Source organism: Carcharodon carcharias, chromosome 10 (genome assembly GCF_017639515.1).
Source record: "Carcharodon carcharias isolate sCarCar2 chromosome 10, sCarCar2.pri, whole genome shotgun sequence".
Classification (NCBI taxonomy): Eukaryota; Metazoa; Chordata; class Chondrichthyes; order Lamniformes; family Lamnidae; genus Carcharodon; species Carcharodon carcharias.
In genome coordinates, this window is record NC_054476.1 from 162,854,083 (window position 1) to 162,877,988 (window position 23,906).

General features: G+C 39.6%; 1 protein-coding gene across 16 annotated transcripts in view; it reads left to right on the top strand.

Annotated features, from left to right (window-relative positions):
• myo18ab (myosin XVIIIAb) overlaps nucleotides 1-23,906 on the top strand; it is a 272,295-nt gene that overhangs the window by 208,736 nt on the left and 39,653 nt on the right. For all 16 annotated transcript variants that reach the window (XM_041198064.1, XM_041198065.1, XM_041198052.1 and 13 more), the window contains 5 exons: nucleotides 848-1,048; nucleotides 8,438-8,548; nucleotides 16,616-16,720; nucleotides 18,116-18,262; nucleotides 20,670-20,783. In XM_041198064.1, coding sequence (XP_041053998.1) covers nucleotides 848-1,048; nucleotides 8,438-8,548; nucleotides 16,616-16,720; nucleotides 18,116-18,262; nucleotides 20,670-20,783 — 678 coding nt within the window. The remainder of the gene's footprint in view (nucleotides 1-847; nucleotides 1,049-8,437; nucleotides 8,549-16,615; nucleotides 16,721-18,115; nucleotides 18,263-20,669; nucleotides 20,784-23,906) is intronic.

Genomic DNA, 23,906 nt, shown 5'->3' on the forward strand with positions numbered 1-23,906 from the left:
TATTTCACCATATTTGCTAATGAGACTTAAGCATCTGCAAGTTATTGGAAACCAAGGGTCATAAGACTTTTTGATCCTCATAAAACATGATCAAAATGTATTTTTTTGCTTTATTTTGTGAGCAACTTTCACTCCCCCATCCCTGGTATCATTCTGGTAAATCTGCTCTGCACACTTTCCAAAGCATTGATGTCTTTCCTAAAGCCTGGTGACCAGTATTGAACACAATACTCTAGCTGAGGCCATCATTGAAATTGTTTTGGTTGAGTTCAAAACACAGCTTTGAAATGATTGAAGCTTATAATCAACTCTCCCAAAAGTAAATTTTAAGAAGGGCAATATAGCAATTGTATACGCGCTGAAAAAGCTCGATTTTTCACGCATGTGAATTTGGGTTGCCAAAGCAGTGGTGACCTGTTTTCTGTGTAGAAATTTACAAAATATGAAATATATTCTTTATCAGAGGATTCTGGGATCTGTGTTGTTTCTAATCTTCCAGGCTGTCCTATGCTTTTGAAAGACATGGAGAGATGAGAGATCAGTCAACATCTAGTGTACCCCTTCATTATGATTGCAAAGTCTAATATAAATTAAACTCTTATGAACTGTAGAATGAATCAATTCTGCCTTTTGAGTCTTTATCAAATAAAGCCTGGTTGTTGGGTAAAAAAATTAATTAGAGTGAACTGCTGCATTCTAAATTTCATTAGCTACATTCATTTATTTTGTAGATGATTTTTCATCTGAATTGCCTATTAGGTCATAACCAAATAAGTCATTTACAGCATCTTTTTAAATGTAACAGTGAATTGCTGATTTTTTTTTCTCTCTCTATGCTGAATACTAGGACAAGGACTCTGAAATCATCACTATAACCCAAAAGGCAGACCGTCTTGATGCAGAACTGCAGGACCTATCCTCTCAAGAATCTAAAGATGAAGCTTCACTAGCTAAAGTGAAGAAGCAGGTGCGTGAATTGGAAGCCAAAGTCAAGGACCAGGAAGAGGAGCTAGATGAACAAGCTGGGACGATTCAGATGCTGGAACAGGTACAATAATTTTCTCTGTTATGAAGGTTTTGGAATGCATCTGGAAACATGATTCTTATTTATGCAGTTGCAGAATTGTTTCCTTAGAAGTTGGAAATAAAATGTACTGTGCTACCCCACCATCGAAGAAGCTTTGACCCAAGATCTTTAACTTCGAAGTCCTCCGTTTCAACTGTAGCTTTTTGTGTCTTGTGAAGTGGCCTTTTGGCACTGCTAGATCTTGTGGGAGCCTACCATGGGCTACTTTAGTATGCCTCTCAGCAGGTTTCAGAGCAGAGGAGAGGTCTAGAAGTAGGCGACAAATCTGGTCAGTAATTATTTGTGAAGACATTCAACTTGTAGAAATGAGCGATAAATACATTTATATTAAAGAGGTGCATCACCCTCATTCTCCCTAACTGCCTAAAAAAGGAACTTAAAGTGCAGGAATCTTCTGTATTTCTGATTACCTTTTTATCTTTTAATGTGCAACATTTTTGTTTATTTACAGTGCCTCAGCTACCCATAGCCAATTGCCCTATTTAAAAAAAACTTGCTTTATCAACTATCAGTAATTATACCTCACTTTTTTGATTATTTCCTTCTCAGTTTTCTTTCTGATCTCAATTTGACTGCCATTTGAAGAATAGGGAGAGATGTTACTGAACTAGCAATCCAGAAGCCCAGACTAAAGTTCTGTGGACACAGATTCAAATCCCACCATGGCAGTTATTGGAATTTAAAATAAATTCATAAATCCGGAATGAAAAGCTGGTCTCAGTATGACCATGAACCTATTGTTATTTGTCATAAAAACCCATCTGGTTCAGTAATGCCCTTTAGGGAAGGAAATTTGCCATCCTAACTGGATCTGGTCTATGTGTGACTCCAGACCCACAGCAATGTAGACTCTTAAATGCCCTCTGAAATGGCTGAGCAAACTACTCATTTAGACAGACCACCTAACATGGGTTATCAGAGGAGTAGATATACAGTTGGGAGGGAGTTGCCTTGGGAGTCCTCAACATTGACTCCAGATCTCCTGCTGGTTTCCACCTCCCCCATCACCCACCCCACTCCCCACCTCAGCTGATGAATCAGAACTCCATGTTGATCACAAATTGGAAGAAGCATCAAAGGTGGCAAGGGCAAAGAATGGGGGCTTCAGTGTCCACCATCAAGAGTGGTTCGGTAGCACCACTACTGACCTAGCTGGCCAAGTCCTAAAGAAGATGGCTGCTTTACTGGGTCTGCGGCAGGTGGTGAGGGAACCAACAAGACCTCATCATCACCAATTTAACTGTGAAAGTTGCATCTGTCTATAACAGCATTGGTAGGACTGATCACGAAAAAGTCCTTTGGAGTTGAAGACCTGGTCTTCATGTTGAGGATATCCCCATCGTGTATTGTATCACTATCACCAGGTAGATGCCAGTGATGTAGCTGTACTGGGATAGATGAGATAGATTTCAAACAGATCTAGCAACTCAAAACCGGTCATCCATGAGGTGCTGTGGACCATGAGCAGCAGCAGAATGGTATTCAACCACAATCTGTAACCTCATGGCCTAGCATATCCTCCACTGTACAATTACCATCAAGCCAGGGATCAACCCTGGTTTAATGAGTGCAGAAGGGCATGCCAGGAGCAGCACCAGGCATACCTAAAAATAGGGTGTCAACCTGGTGAAGCTACAACACAGGACTACTTGCATGCCAAACAGCATAAGCAGCATGCGATAGACACAGCTGAGCAATCCCACAACCAATGGATCAGACCCAAGCTCTGCAGTCCTGCTACATTCAAACGTGAATGGAGATGGACAATTAACAAGTAACTGGGGGAAGGCAGCTCCACAAATATCCCCAGCCTAAATGATGGAGGAGCCCAGCATGTCAATGCAAAAGACAAGGAGCATTTGCAACCATCTTCAGCCAGAACTGCCAAGTGGATGATCCAACTCAGCCTTCTCCTATGGTCCCCAGCATCACAGATGCCAGTCTTCAGCTAATTTGATTCCCTCCACATGATATCAAGAAATGGCTGAAGGCACTGGATTCTGCAAAGGCTATGGACCTTGACAACTTTCCGGGAATAGTACCTAAGACTTGTGCTCCAGAACCAGCTGGGCTACTAGCTAAGTTATTTCAGGACAGCTACAATTCTGGCATCTACCAGACAGTGCGGAAAATTGCCCAGGAATGTCTTGTCCTCAAAAAGCAGAACCAATCCAACCCAGCCAATAACAACCCCATCAGCCTACTTTCGATCACCAGGAAGGAATGTTTGACAGTGCTATCAAGCAACCCTCAGCAATAACCTACTCACAGGCACTCAGTTTGTGTTCCGCCAGGGTCACTCAGCTCCTGACCTCATTCTAGCCTTAGTGCAAACACAGACAAAAATGCTGAACTCCAGTGGTGAGGTGAGAGTAACTTTCCTTACCATCAAGGCAGCATTTGACCAAGAGTGGCATCAAAGAATTGGGAAAACTCTCCGCTGATTGGAGTTATACCTAGCACAAAGGAAGATACTTGTGATTGCTGGAGGTCAGTCATCTTAGTTCCAGGAGATCACTGCAAGCATTCCTCAGGATAGTGCCCTAGGCCCAACCATTTTCAGCTGCTTCATCAGTGACCGTCCCTCCATCATAAGGTCAGAAGTGGGGATGATTGCACAACTTTCAGCACCATTTGCAACTCCTCAGGTTCTAAAGTAGTCTGTTTCCATATGCTGCAAGACCTGAATAACATTCAGGCTTGTGCTGATAAGTGATGAGTAACATTTGTACCACACAACTGCTAGGCAATGACCATCTCTAACAAGAGAGAATCTGACAATCCCCTTTTGACATTCAATGGCATTACCATCACTGAATCCCCACTGTCGACATCCTGGGGGTTACCATTGACCAGAGACTGAACTAGACCAGCTATGTAAATACTGTGGCTAAAAGAGTAGGTTAGAGGTTGAGAATTCTGTGGCGAGTAATTCACCTCCTGACTCTCCAAAGTCTGTCCTCTATCTACCAGGCACAAGTCAGGAATGTGATTAAATACTCTCCACTTGCCTGGACAAGTGCTGCTCCAACAACACCATCCAGGGCAAAGCAACCCACTTGACTGGCATCCCAGCCACTGCCTTAAACATTCACTCCCTCCACCACTGGTGCACAGTAGCAGCATTGTGTACCATCTACTAGATGCATTGCAGCAACTCACCAAGGCTTCTTCAACAGCACTTTCCCAAACCCGTGACCTCTACCACCTAAATGGACAAGCGCAGCAGAGGCTGTTCCTTCATTGTCGCTGGGTCAAAATCTTGGAACTCTCTTCCTAACTGTACTGTGGGTGTACCTACACCACGTGGACTGCAGCAGTCCAAGATGGCAGCTCACCACCACCTTCTCAAGGTCAATTAGGAACGGGCAGCAAATACTGGCCTAGCTAGTGACGTCCCCCCAAAAGAAAAAAACTGATGCCAAAACCATGCCTTCAGAAATGTCATTTGTTCTGTCATTGGTCAGACATCTGAAACGGCACTACGTCAGCATTCCTTGTCAATCTCCTAAAAGTGGTTGGACCAGATCCATTCATTTGGGCTTCTGCCTTGCTAATTCCCATCAGCTGTGACATTGCCTCATGATGCATTAACAATTTAGCAATCTGAACGTCAGGACGTTCCAAAAACACTGGCATTGCTTGAAGGCACAATGGAGAACTCTTGCTCAAAGTGGCTTGTTGCATGAGATATGGCAATTGGTGTCTGCGCTGGATGCTTGATCGTGTCAGGTGCAGCTGTTCCTCTGCTGTTAGAATTTACTTCATGCTGAAAACAATTGTTACTGGATGATCCTTTTCAGACTTGTGCACTTCACATGAGATTTTCCATCTGAGAAATTTTCATTGAAAAAACAGCAGTAGACCACTTGGTGTATCAAGCCATTGCCATGCTGCATGGTGTAACTTGTACACACTGTCATCCCCATCTCCTTTCATTCCTAAGGGAGAGGAAAAAGACTAATTTGAGCAAAAGAAACTGAAATTCCACTTCAAAACCCAAGAGTCAGCAAGCAGGCTCCGGTAAACCACAGTAACAACTCTACCTTCTTTAAATTGCAAAGTTTGCCACAGACAGGAATTCATCCAGCTTCTTTTTGACCATCTGCTGTGAATCTGCACTTGTTTAATATGATGGTAGCCTGTTCTTAAGTTACTCGACTCTCTAAAAATTACACCTAGCTTCTAAGCTAGTTCTATGCTTGTTGTAACTTGTACACTTTTTCCCCTGGTAGTCTGTCCACTTGGAACGATTCTAATCCTTTGATTATGTTAGAACTTATTCATATCTCTTGTATTGATCCCGTAGAGACCAATAACTTTTAAAGAGAGATGAATTTCCCAGCAACTGATGGATGGAAACTGAAGGAAAAGATTTTGCGTTTTAAGACTTTTACTCTAATAAACAAACTAAAATCAGCATAGATTAAACTTTAATTAACAGGCAACCAATACACCAAACTAAAGAAAAGGTACTTTTGCGTTAACAAATGCAATCAAGATATGTCTTACAACCCCTTTTGATGTACACTGCACTCCCAGTAGCCTTGTAGGATTGCAAGAACAAGTCCAAAGTTACTCGCAGCTCTCCAGCAGGCTCACTTCTCCCTGCTGCACTAGGTCAAAATCTCCAGTGGCCTTCGAAAGTCATTCCGCTCAACCTGAGTTTTCCTGATCCAACTTCCTCCAGCAAAGCCCACCTTGGCGACTCCTTGTTCCTTAAGTCTTCAAAAGTCTGAACAGTACTATCAGTACTGCACGCCCGCCGAACTGCTAAAGGCCTATTAAGGCCAGTTAACTTATCAGTTAAAGCAAGGAATTGAGCTGCCCATCCAGCCTTTGCATTTTTCATGGAACCTTATCACGGGTGGGATGAGGTTTCATTAATGTTTTTAAAGCATTGAAAAAGTTTTTAATAAAATTCATAGACATGTCCCAGCTCATGTGACAGTTTCACATGAGGGGACATGTCCTGAAAATTTTTTTTTGCCTTTATTAAAATTTTTTAAACTTTAAACTAATCTTACTGAGGCAGCTCTGTGCGAAAGAGCGCACTGCCGACTCAGGCAACCCCCCCCCCCCCCCCCCCCCCCCCCCCCCATGGGGAGAAAATTCTCCCTCCATTAAGGCAACAGTAAAACAACAATTTCAAAAGACCCAGAGAAAGCACACAAAACCCTGGACAGTGATATTTAAAATGAATTATCTTAGCTTCGGTTCCTTGGGACAGCAGCTTGGTACATAGAGGCTGGAGGCTTTTCAACTTGTTGGTTCTTAGATTGTCTTCTTCTTACACATAACCTCATCTCCTTTATACATGCTTCTCCCTTTTAATGTAAATCCCATTGTTCCAATATATCTTTACAACATTACTTTTTTCATAATATAGATCTTTCATTGTACTCATGTTATCAGTAATTTTTGAGAAAAATAAACAAACTGTTTGGTTTAGCCCCTGTTGGCTAGATGTAACACCATACCGTCTCTTTGAAATTCACAACTCTGGTTTATCTAAAAATGCAAGTGTTCTTCACACTTCGCATTCTAAAACTTCAGCCATGTTTACATATTTAGCATTTCAAACCTAGTTGTTCTTCGGATCCATCAAAGCACCCAGACCAGCTGTCTGCAATTCACACATATGTACACACACACACCTAAACACAGAAACTAATCCAAACCCCCACTATTAACCTACCTTTACAATAAATTACAATAATAATGAAAATTATTATATTTTCATGACAAATGTTATATTAGTTGAAGGGGATGGTAGACCGTTATCAGCTAGAGATATTCTTTACCTCACTTGACCTAAAGCCATGTGATTTTTGTGGTTTAAAGTCAATGTTGAGGACCCCTGGGGCCACAGCCACTAGACACTGCCCTAACCACTGGGTCTGTTCTGCACATGGGGCAGACCATACCCAAAGCTGGTGAGAAACCAGTATGGGATGTTGGCTGATAGTCATTCACATTGAATCACATCTGTCAGACTGTTACTTGACTAGTCTGTGGATCAGCTTTTCCAGCTTGTGCATCAGTCACAACATGTTGATCAGGTTTTTGCCAGATTGGCTGGGCTAAAATTGTCATAGTTTTATCAAGTTATAATTAATCCTAAAGTATAATACTTGTCAAGTGTTTGAACATGAGAACAGGTTGTCACAGTTTTAAAAGGGAAGATCTAAAATCAGTCATTTTGAGGTTGGATAAGCAGCTTGTTACACAGGTGATCTTCAGAGTAAATATTCTAAATAGGATCTTGGTGACAATGGGCTGGATTTTACGTCCCATGGGCGGGTGGGTGCCCGACCCAATCGGGCGCAAGATCACGTGCGGCGATGACGTCAGTAAGCATCCTGACATCATCGTGCACTCTCGCGATACTTCAGTTGGCGGGTGCGCACGAGAATCAGCAGCATGCCTGCCGACAACTATCTGGCCTATTAAGGCCATTGATTAAGGTTAAACCTATTTTTTGCTGTCCATGCTGTCAGCCGGCTGGCAAATCAGGCAGGCGGCCTTTGCATTTTTTAGGAAACTCATCCATGGGCGGGATGAGGTTTCCAACAGTAATTGTTTTTAAAAAATTAAATTTTTAAACATCATTTTTAAAATGTCCCTGTTTATGTGACGTGGGGACATGTTTCTCTCATTTTTAAAATCTTTACTTTTGAATCCACAATTCTTCAGTTCCCTGAGGCAGCTCTGGGCCTTCAGGGAGCTTTCAGTGCAGGCTCCCCTGCACGTACACAGACTTTAGCGCTCCTCCCGTTCCCACCCAGCAGCGCTGAGCTCTTTAGCATGCCTTTCACGCTGGCTGGCCGTTAATTGACCAGCCAGTGTGAAATCGCGTTTGGGGGCCGATCACCGGTGGCGGACCGTTTCCCGGCCGCTCTCGAGCCCACCCGACAGACGGAAAATCCTGCCCTGTGTAAATTTGTACCTTGTACATAAGCATCTGAACACTGAAAGGTTGTGCTCCAGTTACGAACTAGTCAAGTTCCTTTTTAGCCTCTGGATTAGAAAGAAGATGATCAGCCACGGTTTCTACACCTGATTTGTTATCCACTGACCTTCACTGGAAAGTGTGGATGTGTTGTTACCGGGCATGAGAAAAATCGAGCTTAGCTGTAATAACCACGTTGTTGAGTCCCTTTGCAGTGCTCACTGTCTGGGTTCACACTTAGGCAAGTGACCAGAGGATTACTGACAGCCAGCAGTTAATACTGTGGAGTGAAGAGAACATTTTCAAATAAAGAATTGTTTCTGTCAGCATGTTTGTGGGCAATTAGTTGTCAAGGCAATTTAATGTTCCCAGAGTATAATGTTTTTGTCCAAATTTAGGCAAAACTTCGATTGGAAATGGAAATGGAAAGGCACAGACAAACTCAAGCAAAGGAAATTGAAAGCAAAGAGGAGGAGGTGGAAGAAATTAGACAGTCTTGCCAGAAGAAGGTAAGTTTTCGTACTGTAATACCTGGTGACTACAGAAATATTTCTGTTAAATGAATAACATTTGAAGAACTAATTTGTCTCTACATGTTGCATGCTTGTAACTGTCACATCACACCTACTCATACTTGGAATCCCTTGTATTTGTCTTGAGTAGCTTGAAAATACAGCAAGTTAAAAGGAAGGTAAGGATATGCCACAGTTTTTTGTACTTAGTAAAAATCATATAAAATCACTTAATAAAATTAGTGATCCCACTTAAGATTATACACATTTTCCATGAAGAAAGGTTTACTATAATGTTGAAGGGAGATTTCCATGCTTATTGCATAATAAAGTTGTAGCAGTTTACTGCTCCTTTAATGCTGATTAAAATAATTCCTCAATACCTTGGTTAGAATCAGCTCTAAATTCAAATCTTACTTTTAACCCATTTTATATTTAAAAAAAACTCAAACACTTGCACATAAGCAGTTAACAAGATCTATTCATTAAGCATTTTATGGTACACATTACTGGTTAGTTGGTAGAAGGCACCAGAAATTGAAAGGTTGGAAACTGCAAAATGTTATATCAGAAGTATGAATGAAACTTTAATATTAGCATGTTGGTACATGGCTTTGTGTCATTCAGGTTTATCGGGTAGAATACCCAATCACTTTCTGACGAGGTGATATGGCAGCAATAGTTCAGAGTAAATTATCTTCTCTGGGCTGTACTCATAACATGCATATTCATGCCAGCCTTTTAGGAAAAAATATATATTTCCCAAGAGCAAGTATCCACTTGAATTAACCAATAAATGGACCACTTAGGACTTTGGTAGACAAAGGATGTAGTGAGATGGGTTAAATTCCATTAAGGTGTTTGTTGCTCTAAAAATGAGTTGGTTGGTCATTTGTCAACTTTCTGCACCCTGCAGCTTGGCCAAAAGATGTGATCCATTTAATCTGTTGCATCACATCTTCCCCAGTATTCCTGGGAGAACCTTGTAGATTATTCATGAGATGGGTATTCGGTGAAGTATGTCCAATGGAATACGAACATAGAAAATAGGAGCAGAAGTAGGCCTTCCAGCCCCTCAAGCCTGTTCTGCCATTCAATAAGATCATGGCTGATCTGTTTGTATTTCGAGTTCTACATTCCCATCTATCCCCAATAACCTTTGATTCCCTTGCCTAATAATGATCAATCTACCTCTGCCTTAAAAAAATTCAGTGACCCCGCTTCCACTGCTTCTGAGGCAAAGTGTTCCAAAGTCGCACAACCGTCAGAGGGGAAAAAATTCCTCATCTCTGTTCTATAAGGGCGACCCTTAATTTTAAAACAGTGCTCTCTAGTTCTGGATTCACCCACAAAAGGAAGCACCCTTTCCATGTCCATCTTGTCAAGACCGTTCAGGATCTTACATACTTCAATCAAGTCACCCCTCACTCTACCAAACCCCAGTGGAAACGAGCCTATCCTGTCCAACCTATCCTCATAAGACAACCCGCTCATTCCAGGTATCAATCTAGTAAACTTGCTCTGAACCACCTCCAATGTATTTACATCCTTCCTTAAATAAGGAGACCAAAACTACACATAGTACTCGAGATGCGGTCTCACCAGTATCCTGTATAGCTGAAGCGTAACTTATTTACTTTTATGTTCAATTCCTCTCATAATAAGGGATTGCATTCCATTAACCTTCTAATCATGCTGTACCTGCGTACTAACTTTGTGATTCATGAATGCAAACACCTAGATCCCTCTGTACCTCTGAATTCTGCAGTCGTTCTTAAGTAATACTCTGCTTTATTTATTCTTCCTTCCCAAGTGAACGACCTTACATTTTCCCCACATTATACTCCATCTGCCAGATTTTTTCCCACTCTTTCAACTTTGTCTATATTCGTCTGCAAACTCTTATTGTCTTCTTCACATCTTCTTCACAACATACTTTCCTACCTATCTTTGTGTTGTCTGCAAGTTTGGCTACCATGCCTTCGCTCCCCTCACCTGAGTCATTGATGTAAATTGTAAAATGTTTAGCCCCCAGCACAGACCCCTACGGGACCCCACTAGTCACATCCTGCCAATTAGACAAAGAACAATTTATGCATACTCTGTTTTCTGCCAGCCAACCAATCCTCTATCCAGGCTAATATGTTACCCACCTACATCATGAGCTTTTATTTTCCACAATAACCTTTGAATTAGCACCCTTTCAAATACCTTCTGGAAATCCAAGTCCAGTATGTCTACAGGCTCCCCTTTATCCACAGCACATGTTACTCCTTCAAAGAACTCCAGTAAATTGATTAAACATGATTTCCCTTTCACAAAATCATTCTGACTCTTCCCAATGACCTTGTGTTTTCTAAGTGTCCAGCTATAGCCTCTTTAAGGATTGATTCTAACACTTGCCCCACGACAGACATCAAGCTAACTGGCCTACAGTTTCCTGTTTTCTGCTTCCCTCCCTTCTTAAATAGAGGGGTTATTTTTGCTACTTGCCAATCTGATGGAATTTTTCCAGAATATAGGGAATTCTGGAAAAATTAACACCAACACCTCTACTACCTCATTAGCCACCTATTTTAAGGAAGAAGTCCATCTGGACCTGGAGACTCGTCAGCCTGCAGCTCCTTCAGTTTGCTCAGTACCACTTCCCTAATGATTGTAATTACACAAAGTTCCTCTCTCCCCTCCACCTCCTGATTTATAGCTTTTATGTTTTCTACCTTTTCAGACTGTGCTGATCCATGATATGCATCTTCCCAATGTCTTTCGCGTTGTACAGAGCTTATATTGTTTTGGTCACTATCACTTGTACATTAAGCTTGCTGGGTGAAAAGAGTAAAATATCATTGTACTGATGTTTTCTGGATAGTAAAAATAAAAGGTGCACATATGTTAGAGGTTATAGTGTTTTGCCTTGATTTGAAGGTCAAAGGCAAAATGTTGCATTTGAAGGCTGTCAAAAATGAACTCTTGTGATTAAGATTGCTATATTGTTACTTCTTGCCACCTGAGACAAATTTTAGTAATTATCAAGCTAGAAGTATAATCTCCTATCGTTTGCTACAAGGAGTTGGGGTGGGTGGTGGTGGTGGTGGCGGCTTTCTGTACTAGACTACGTCTCTTTTTTTCTCATGTTTTATCACTAACATAAAAATTAAGAGGTCTTGCGGCATAATAGGTAGCATTCCTGCGTCTGAGCCAGAAGCTCAGGATTCAAGTCCCACTCCAGGACTTGATGGCCAAGGAAGGTGCGTTCATAATGTGGCCAAACAGGTTGAGTTATCAAATTGTAAATCCTTCAAATGGTAGTTGGTAAGAGGGGAAGAGATTTCTGGTCAGCCATAAGATGGAAAGAAATTGGAGCCTCTACCACCACTATCCATAGCTCCAGACTACAACATGCAAGTAAAATGGTATGTTGTCACAGCAACTTGGATTCCTTGGGGGGCTGGTTCACTGAGTTGACTGGATGGTTGGTGCAGATCAGGTTGGTGCCAACTGCACAGGGTTCAATCCCCATTCTGGCTGCCTCCTTGCCCTACCCATAGTGGAGATTGCAGTGCGTGGGTTGGACCTGCGTTTGGCAAAGAACTCAAGAAGAAGTGATAAAGCATGACTACCATGTTGCTTATTCTTAGAGTAAGAATAGATAGTGTTAACAAATGGTGGAATCATCCCAAATTTTCTTCTTCTGTTATTATTACTTACCACTTTTAACATAGTTTGGAGTTGTTGTGTGATATATGCTAATTAGATAGAAGCTTTTTGCATAATTTTATTTTCATTTTAATAAAACTTAGATCAATTTGTGCATATGGTTAATTTATTTTATGGCAGGTCAAAATTCTGTTGCAATTATATTATAGCAGAAATATTTTTCAGCAATATTTGATTTTGAATGAATTTCTCTTTCTTGCATAAAATTCATATTGTCCATTTATTAGTTAATCAGATCAAATTATTACCTTGTGTAAACAACCTATTTCTGGCTCACACATGGTGAGAAAGCCTAATGATTTTCACAGCAAAACTAGCTTGATTTATTGATTCCTTTTAGAAACTAGTCAATATTGTTGGACTAATTCTGTGACCTCAAGCAACCTTTTCCATCATATTGCATTATCCAGTAAACTAGGTACTAAAATAAGATCAGTTGACAGTGAATTCCCCAAAGACTTTATGCAAATTGCTTAGTGTGTGAGTTTTGCCAGTTCCAGGGCTTGCTTGTGGAGCACTTTATCATAGCATAGCCACTACCGATTAAGGGAGGGGGGAAAGCAAAGAGAAGTGTTGAGCTTTCCAGTGTCCTGGGCACTACAGAATAGAAGAAGTGGTAGCAGTGTCAATATGATATGAAGTAAATGTGATTTGCAAAATTGTGAATTATTTTTACTTTTTTTAAATAAACCATTTTTGTTGCTATAAAGTAAATTTGGTTTTTTTTCTTTGATTTGGAATTACTTGCCTACATTGTTAGTTCATTATGTTGACAGATGCACGATTTAATTATTTTGAACTGAACTGTAAAGATATAGTCAAATACTTAACTTCTCTGTGTAGCTTTCTTTTAACATCCACAGCTATTTACTCTGTATGACATTGGTGTTGGGTGTGGTTTTATTCCATATCAATTACTTACATTTAAATAGTGCTTTTAACTTGAAGAACTTGCCAAGGTGCTTTACAGATTGACATAAAGAAACCTGAAGCTGATTCAAGAAAGGAGGTTAGCCGGGTTGCCTAAAAGCTTGCTTAAAGAGATGGATTTTGAATTTTTTTTTAAAGCGGGGAATTTTAGGGAGAGGATTCCAGGGAGCAGGACCCATATGATTGAAGACTTAAGTGTTGCTGGAAGTTGTGATTCATCCAAGACTGAATCTTGGACAAGCAGTCCTGCTACATGGAGACTTTGCAGTAGGTGGAAAAAAGGAGCTCTGTGTCATTAGCATAGATGTGGAAGCTGACCTCATGCCTGTGGAGAATACCACTGAGGGGCAATATTTAACTGAGAAAAGGGAGAAGGTCAAGGATAGTTCTGTGGTGGACAATGGGGTGATGGTGCAGGAAAGGTAGCAAAGACAATGTTGGAGAGGTGCCAATCATATTGAGATGATTGGAATGAAACCATCTGGGGGTTAGATAGACATGTTGGAGGGAAATAGCATTGTCAACTTTACCAAACACGATGGAGAGTTAGAACCATAGTTTATCATATAGAACAGTACTAGCCAATAGGACTTTGATGCTTACCAAACTTGTAGCGACTTATTTGAATTGTAGCATATTTGCCACGTGATACAAAATATATGCAAAATTAATAAAGAAAATGCCAATTATGGAAAATAGGTTTAAGATTTTAAACCAGCGATCCAAGACTGGTGCACTCACTGCCAGAGCTAGGAGAAGAACTTCCAAAGGGTTTTGCAGTCCAACCGTTCTGCAAAGGAAGCCTGCTGTATACACACTCAAAAAGGGGTGACAATCTGTTAAATGAAGTGTTCTGTTTTGTTCAGTGTGCTCCGGTTTATTTAAAAAAAACAAGTTCCTACAAGAATAAAATGCCTCTATTTTATCATAATCGATACATTAGGAGACTCTGGGAGGGAAAAGAATCAGTAAATCGCCATCTGTTGGCTTTTGTATTCTGACTGTTGCCTTGCTTATGCTCTGTCACCAGCCACTTCTGAACACAGCGCCTGGACATTTCATTGACCTTTGGCTCATGGCCAACTTCCTGCAATCTCACCTTTTAAACAAAAAACACCCTATTCCTTTTGATGCCTTGTTTCAATGTGATACTAGGTATGTAGGCCGTAAATCCCAAAGACTGGCGGATCATATCAAACAGCATGTCCTAGCTGCTGTTCAGAATGGGTAAGGTACAGACCGTACCCAACCAGCCTGTGCTTGCAAAATTCAGAACACATTGTCCAACATTAGATGTGACTGTGCAATTAGACAACATTCGCTAAATAATCCTCAGTGTGCTAAGAATTATGCTGACAATCAACTTAAGACTGTCAGTTGGGCTAACAGTGTGGCACATTTGCATGCACTGGAAGCTACATATATTAATACAAGGACCCTTTGCAGTTAGGAAGACCATGTACACCCATTGCACCTGTTTTTGCTAAATAAAGTAAGTAACAGCCATTTGCTGACCCATTCCTCAGGGCAATGCCTTGACCAATCAGGGTCAAGCTGCCTGGCTTAAATTTCAAACAATACTTGGTGGTTAACTGTCAGTCACCATGCACTGGTGCATTCTGCATGGCAATGCCTCTACTAATCAGAGTCCACTTCCCAACCAATCAGCACTCTCTTCTCATACAGTATAAATTGCTGTTTTCCCCATTAGTTGGTATTCTTGTGAAGTATCCTGATGTGCAAGACGAAAAGCTTTGACGTGTCTCTTTTTTTAGATTTACTCAAGTCCTGTACTACCAAACAATTATTAATTTGCAATTCTAAATGTTCACTGATGTTAGACTAGTTGGTCTGTGGTTGTCCAGTTTACCCTTCTCTCCCTTGAAAATGTGTGTTACATTGGCTTCTTTTCAGTTTCATGACCCAACTTGCTATTTCTGCCCTAACGTTGTTCCAGTGGTCTAGGACACATGTTATCAGAGCTCCAATTTGTCCTCAAAGTTTTTTTTTAAACCATACCTTTCGATAGTTATCTCCAGCAATTGTCTTTTATTCTCTTGCATTTTCACTTCCACCATCACTGTAAGCAAAATCACACTCAAGATTTAATATCTTCCACCATTCTTCATATTCAGACCATGTCTTTTTATATTCCTTTTTAAGGCCATGTAATCTCTCTCTTAATCTCCTTAACATTTTCTGTATTCCTTTTGATTTTTTTTTTAGTATGTTGAGCATAAATTTTATTTATTTCAAGTTTCTTCAAATTAACTTCAGGTTTCAGTTTAGTTTTAATTCTCCTGTGTCCATGGAATTCTTTTGCTTGCATCCACTTTTTGCCTCTTAGAGTGCAGAATAATTCTAATTTTATGTATCTCGACTTCAAACATTTCTACCCAAAACAGCTCATTTGCTACTTTTTCTGCCAAGTTATTTTGAATCTGATCTCCTCTTAACTCACTAAACTTTCCCTTTTTATGACACCCTTATATTTGACTATTTATTGTTTTGTACTCTTGTATTTACCCTGCTCTCACATCAGTTACTTGCACCGCTTCCTTTCTAGAACTAATTGAAGGAACACTTCTTTCCTTGTTGGATTAGAGATGCACTGATCCAGAAACCAGTCTTGGATGCGCTCCATAAAAAGTGTGTCTCAGGTGGATCATATGCATTTCCTTTATTCCAGCCTATTTTGACATAGTTGAAATTAAGTTTAATTTCTTGTTGTTCAGGAAAAGGTGGTGAAGAGCTGCCTTCTTGAAACACTGCAGTCCGTGTGGTATAGATGCACCCACACTGCTGCCAGGAAGGAAGTTCTAGGATTTGAACCCAGTGATAGTGAAGAAGTGGCAAAAAGTTCCAAATCTGGATTGTAAGGAATTGTGAATAGTACTAAACATTCTGCAATTATCAGTGAACATCCCCACTTCTAACTTTATGATGAAGGGAAGCTCATTGATAAAGCAGTTAAAGGTGGTTGGGCTTTGGCGTCTACCCTGAGGAGCACCTGCAGCAATATCCTGGGACTGAGATGATTGGCTTCCAACAGCCACAACCATCTTCCTTTTTGCGAGGTATGACTCCGAGTAGTAGAGAATCTTTCCCCTGATTCTCATTGACTTCAATTTTGCACGGGCTCCTTGATGCCACGCTTGCCAAATGCTGTCTTGATGTCAAGGGAAAGTGCTCTCACGATGAGGTGACATTTTGTACAGGACACTATCTAAAAGATTCTGGTAGATAATTGGAGCGCAGATAACTGATAATGAAGCTGTTTGAATTCCAGTACACTGTCAGCTTTTGTGCATGTTTACAAGAAAGAAGTCCATAACTCAATTAATGGAAACCTATTTGTTTTCTTGAAAATGTATTCTGAAAGCTTGGAATCTAATACTTTTTTCCGTTTTTTGTCAGTTAAAACAATTTGAGCTGCAATTAGAAGAAGAGTATGATGAGAAACAAAAAATTTTGAGAGAGAAGAGAGATCTGGAGAGCAAACTGTCTTCAGTCAGTGAGCAGGTAACATTTATAAAATCTTGCATAAACAATGTCCTTTAAGAATTGAGCAACTGTGTGCAGTTTTGTGATTTTTCAGCATTCAGTATTCATAATCAGTAGTCAAGACTTTGATGTTAGTAGAAATATAAAAATTTAAGATTAGCGTAAGCTGCTATCCCATGAGAGCCTAAAATCAGAAATGGGGAAGAGCAGACCTTTTAGCTGGTGTCACTGGTGCATAGACACAAGCATGGACCTGGTGGTCATATGACCTGCTTGTATTCCATATGTTCTGTGTTTTAAAAAAAAGTTCTAATACATTCAATGCCAAATTTGAAGAAAGCATACAACTTGGAAAATATATGGAGTAGACATCATCCCCAAGCAGAGTCAACTGTTGAACAGTCCCAGTGGGAGGCCTGCTCCATTGTTGGGCTGGAGCTTGACAGCATAGGGTTAATGGGCTGAGTTGGCAAAATAGTTGCCCAGGGAAGGCCAGCAGCTCCAGCCCTGTGCCACACCAGGTGACCCAAATGGCCTCTGGGGCAGAAGTGAGTCCAAAGAAAGATGGGGGGTGGGGGGGGAAGAGGTACGTGGGTGATTTATTTAAGTGTGCAGCCCTTTAAATTTTTGTGCACAATCGTGCGTATGTGGCAATCTAAAGCGGCTGACTTCACAGCCTGCACATGAACTTTGGGTTGTCATCTGGACACATTACTTGGAAGAAACATTGAATGGGACGCAGTGTGACAATGGCCCAGTTTGTTTTTTGGAGCCTGGAGGAACACTTTTTCTCGCAGATCTGCAAAAATAAATTAAAACTTGTCTGCTGGACACCTCTTTAGCTGGATCCCCAGCTGGTACTGCGCAGAGCATGCAAAGCACATAGTCTGTCTGCTACTGTCCTAAAAGAACAATTGTGGCCCCTGTGTATGTCATTGGCCCTTGACTTGAATGAGCCCTGTGGCTATCCAGTTGTCGGTGTTGGGGAAGATCAGTGAGAATGCAGAGGTAAGTCATTTTATGCCATTTCAATGCACTGCCACCCTATTTCTGTTAGGTGGAAGGCCTCAAAATTCCCATGGTGCTATATGTGCTGCTTTTATATCGAATTTTACTTGGGAATGTGGGATAATGGGTTAAGACAAGTTATATGTTAGATAAATTTCAATAGTTAAAGCTTGGAAATTAGAATTTTGATGTAAAGTATGCAAAATTGAATTGAATAAATAACTTTTGAAGAGTGTTCATTACTGAATTGGCAAAAACTAAAAATAGAACATTTAAATGGCTATTTTGTAATAAAATTGTATTAGTTTGATATTTTTAGGATGATGCAAGAAGTTCACATCAAGTATAGCTCAGTATGCAGTCTCTTCCTAGGATTTTGCTAGCTTGATTTTTTTTTTAAACTAGGTTAGTGAACGAGATTTTGAAACTGAAAAGAGACTGCGCAAGGACCTTCGGCGCACAAAAGCCCTTCTGGCTGATGCACAAATAATGCTGGATCACTTCAAGAATAATGCACCCAGCAAACGGGAAATCGCACAGTTGAAAAACCAGGTAACACTTTATAGACTTGTTCACTATTTTAAGTTGCAGTTTCTTAAAGTGATAAACTACTGTTGATTTAATATCCTGAAGAAGAGTCACACGGGCTCGAAACATTAACTCTGTTTTTCTTTTCACAGATGCTTTTAGACCTGCTGAGTTTTTCCAGCATTTCCTGTTTTTGTTTCAGATTTCCAGCATCTGCAGCATTTTGTTTTTATGTTAATTAATATTACTCTTGTGAAGTAATATTACTGGAGATAGCAATACAAATATATGTAAAATAGAATTAAAAATATAGAAGTCAATACACACCGATGGTATGTATCCCAGAATGATGTAGGAGATTGAAAAGATGATAGTGGAGTACTAACTGTAGCTTCTACAAATCTTTAGAAACAGGAATTAGCCAAAGATACAGAATGTGGTAAATATTACCACCCTAAACAATGAAGAGCAGTAACCACATAATATCTCACCATCCATCCCAATTGCACATCCCTTGTGAATAGATCTGTGAGTCAAGAAATTGTAGGCCAGTTAACCTTATCTTCTTAGCATGGAACTAATGAAAATCTAACCCCCCTCCCCCCATCAAAAAGAAATCTCCCTTAAAGAAGTAAAGTCCTAGGGTAGATGATCTTTTCCTATCGCTCAGTCCACTAAATTCAGGTATTCACCTTGCAACTGTCAGCTGGGATGGTACAGCATTGAAGGAGGGCATTTGGCTTATCATGTCCGCACTGGCTGTTTCAAAGAGCAATTCAGTTAGTCCTACTGACCCACTCTTTCTCCACAACCTTGCAATTTTATCTTCATGTTTTCCCTTTTGGAGACCATGATTGAAACCACCACCCTATCAGACAGTGAATTCCAAACCAAAACTGATTCAGTACTCCAGATGTTGTCTCCTTAGATGTATATGTCACACAATTAGCTATATATTCCACCATTTTATTTCTTTTCTTCACCACCTGCAAATCTTGAACGAACAGTTTTAATAAACTATCCAGTAAAACCTCCTGACTACATTCCTGCTCGGCTCCTCAAGCACATGATGCTTAAACTGTGATCTACATTTTTGATTCTACCTGCGTTAATCTTTTTATTTTATGATAATGTTGAACTCCAACTACCTTCTCTTTGCTCATTTGCTCAATCTTTCTAAGTCTATTTGAGTTAATGCACATTGGATGAAGGTGACAACAATGCTAACCAATTTGTTGTATCCAACTTCAAAACTTGAACAGTATTCTGTCCTTTAAATAATTCATAAAAATTATTGATAGTAATTATAACTGGGACTCCATTGGCAACAGGTTTCTCCCTAACATCTTGCTATGAATTGGCCTAATACCTCACCATCTTTCCCCAATTGTACACATCTTATGCAGAGGTCGGTTATGTGGCATAGGGTCAGATTTTTTTAAAATTCACTTAAGGGATGTGAATCTTGCTGGCAAGGCCAGAATTTATTGCCCATCCTAAATTGCCCTTGAGAAGGTGGTGGTAAACCACTGCAGTCCATATGATGCATTTCTGCTCTGAATACAAGTAGATTGGTTTTCATGTTTTAAACAATTTCCATCAGCTTTATAGCAACACTTTTAAGGAAGCAAAACATGAAAAATGCCCTTTCACAGTTTATTTCACAGAAGGTTGTCTTTGAGATCTGCAGACATTAGTGCTCTCGAATAAATCTTTGGGATTAATAATTGGTATTCTCTAAGAGATTATGTTTGTGCCAATGCACAGCTCTGAGAATTCTACATTCATTCTAATTAGCCAAGAAATATCTGTGTTTTCAAAGGATGGAGAAAATACTTCAGAGATTCTTATTTAATTACAGAATGCTACACTCAGAGAATAAAACAATAAAATTGGCTTTGAGCTAATATGCAGTTCAGTGTGGTCATTAATTGCAAGGTGAGCCTGAGACCTGGTCACACTCAGCAAAATGTCTTTCATTGGTGGTCCGTTATAGCAATTAACTTCTAACCAAAATGTTATGGTTGCACAAGGGAAAACTTAAATGGCAAATTCCGCTGCATACATTTTATTTTTGCGTGACTTCAGCTGTATTAAAAAAGTCTTAATTATTTTCTTGTTGATGAATTGAACTTATTCACAGGTAATGTGACTTACTTTTGTACTTTTTTTGAATGGGGAAAAGAGGAGCACAAGAATGAACTATCACTATGAGAATACCTTAATTTAACAATAATGGCAATTGCTGACAGATTTTGGGCTACTACCAACATTAAGTGGTTCAGAAACTTTGTATAAAAATGATTTACCCTGTAACGACCAAGTCAGTCTCATCATTTTAATTTTGAGATTTCTAAATTTTTTACATTTTACCTTTTAACTGATGTGAGAGAATTTAAAACTGTTCCTTGAAATTGTTGCCTATTTTTAGCTTGAAGAATCAGAGTTCACCTGTGCAGTGGCTGTCAAAGCTCGAAAAGCCATGGAAGTTGAAATGGAAGATCTACACCTTCAGATTGAAGATATCTCTAAGGCCAAAGTTGTAGTAAGTGCATTTGTTTGAAGCTGATCCAGCTTGCAAAAGTTTAGGTTTCCAGATGAATAGAAATGTTTACTAACCAGTTGTGTGCTTGTTTTGGTATTTTCTCAACCACAACTAACTGTTTCAAATATCTGCAGAATGGAATTTAAGCAAAAGCAACACAATTTAATGTTCTTTTCTTTTAAATATAAATAGTGAAATGTGTTGCTGTGAAACATGACATTGACAAATAATTATTCAATGTGGTGAACTGGATATACTGGGGCTATTTTAAAGTAAATTAACACCAGATGTTCTAGATCCATAAGGGAATTGGTAATTGTTTTCTGTATTGAAATGTTATGCTTAGATCAGAATTATCCCCATATCAGCTTAGCTCTTCTCTGGAAAAATAATTACCGACTGTGGAAGTAAATTTGTGTGTTTAATTTCAGTTGATGTATACAGTTTTCTAATTCCTAAACAGAGTAGAAGAAAGAATGAATTTGTGGTGCCTTTTGTGAGCTTATAGAGGGTTCACAAAGTGCTTTACAGCCAACAAAATGAGGGCAACACTGAGCTGCAGTGTCAGTGTGTATGGAAGTGTCTTCAAATGAAATGTTTTTTCCTAATTGAAGCCTTGTAAGAAGGCCAGTGGCACTCACCTCCCATGAAAGAAGTTTTTAAAAATTATTATCGCTCTGTAGGTGACTGCAAGTTCACAATAGCTTTATAGCTAAAGTAAGAAATTTAAATTTTGCACATTGAGATGCAATTGGTGACCCATCAGCAGATTGAGAGCCCTAGAAAATTTTATCAACCAATGTTCTACATTAGTTTCATTTCTTGTTCCTGCAAGATACTATTATGCTTTGGAGATCTTTGATTAATTATACCTGAACATGAGTGAATTATGAATGTGCTTATAAGTCAGAGGCTGGAAATTCTGTGATGAGAAATTCACTGTCTGACTCCTCAAAGCCCGTTTACCATCTACAAGGCACAAGTCCAGAGTGTGAAGGAATAATCTGCACTAGCCTGGATGAGGCAACAACACCCTAAGCTTAACATCATCCAGTACAAAGCAGCCTACTTGACAACTCACCTTCAACAGCAGCTTCCAAACTCGCAACCTCTACCATCTATAAGGACAAGGGCACAGATGCATGGGAACACAACCACCTGCAAGTTCCCCTCCAAGCCACACCATTTTGACTTGAAATTTTATCAGTGGTCCTTCATTGTCACCGGATCAAAATCCTGGAATTCCCTTCCAAACAGCACTGGGTGTACCTGCTCCAGATGCAACAGTTCAAGAAGGCAACTCACCTAAAGGCCAATTAAGAATGGGTAACAAATTCTGTCCTTGCCAGTGGCACTCACATCCTATGAAAGAATTAAAAAAAAAATTAAAGTAACTCTGTAGGCTATAGCTCAGATAATTTTGTGGGAAGCTTTTTGGTTTTTGAACTATTATAGTAACCAGTTCAGATACTGATCTTACTTTAAATGAAACATGACTTCACAATACTCTGTCACTTAAAGCCCATTATTCCATTATTTCGAGATCGTAAGAAATGCTGATTCTGGTAGTGGAAGGGCACAGCACTATATAGTGAGAAAAAAATAAGATGCAATTTCATGTTATCCTATTTTCCACAGAAAACAAAGTCATGGAATAAATCATAAAGCTAGAAGGGATTGGACGGTACAGCATAACCAGTACATTATTTGGTTTATGCTAGTTTGGAGATTAGCCTTTTCAGCAATTTAGTAATGAAAGTGGAGCTTGGGTATTTTGGAGTAACACAATAAACAAAAAAAAATGCACTTTATCAGTAAGCATATTTCAGAATTTTTTTAAGTGAAGCTAAGTTGGTGCTAATCCAGCATTGATATTTGATTTCTCAGCAGATGGTCACTTCTTCAATGTTCATGACAATGTTGTAAATTTGTAAAAGAAAAACAGAAAATGCAGGAAATATCTTGCAGGCCCATCAACATCTTAGCCAGAACAAGAAAATGGAACATTTTGCAATTGGATAACTGCTACATTGAATGCTTCATTAAAACGAATTTCACTTCAGTGTCTGGGCATGGGAACTTCCTGAGTGACTTTATCTAGTCAACAGTTGAGCCACGTAGGCGAGCAAGATCTCATCCTCAGTCACTAGTTAATGCTCGAATATATATCAACTAAGGCTATGAAAGAAATATGTGGGTTTCAAATGGGGACAAGATTGGGCTAAGCTAGCTAAGCTATTATGTACCCACCTATTCCTTTCCTATCTCCACGTGCCCCCTACCCCCCACTCCATTGTTGTGCAACACTTGGAGGCCTGTGTATCAATAATATTACCATGATCAATTGATGCCTGTGGAAACATACTACAAGAAGAAATAACAGCTTGAGGAGGAGAGAACAAGTATCTAACAATAATTCAATGTTTAGGGCAGTTGCTTACCAGAAGTGCAGTAATTATTAGGTTAAACTTTCCTTTGGGAAATTGAATCAAAGTGATTAAAAACTGATGGTTTGTGGAAATTAAGCTTGGAATAAAGGCTAATGGATTATTTTTTTACCAGAGGTTCACTTCCATGCATTGATATTTAGTAATTGTGGCTTGATTTGTAAAATTGTTGCCAAATTGTAGAATTTTACTGTTTCATTTTAATGCATTAAAAGTGCTAGCAGTTTTCTTTCCAAATGAGTGTTTAAAAAGTCACAAAAAGGAATTAAAACTGAAGATTGTCTTGTTGGGTTCTAATTATAAAGATCTCTCTCTACAATTTTTTTAGCCTATTGCAACATATTTTAGATGAGAATATTAAAAAAGAATGGCATTAAAGCCTATAATGTACACATGGCTCAGTCAGTAGCAATGTCTCCAAGTCAGAAGTTTATCGTTTCAAACTCCACCACTGATTTGAGCACACAATTTAGGCTAAAGGTACTCCAGGACTATCCTGTTTGCCTGTACTGGTGGATGGTGAAGATCCATGTCAATATTGAAAGAGCAGCAGAGATTCTCGATGTCCTAGCCAACATTCCTCTCTTAATCAATAGCAACAATAATCACATTATCTGATTGTTTGTCTCTCTCTTTTTCAGGGCTATGCTGTGTTCTAATTAGCTGCCAGTTTTTG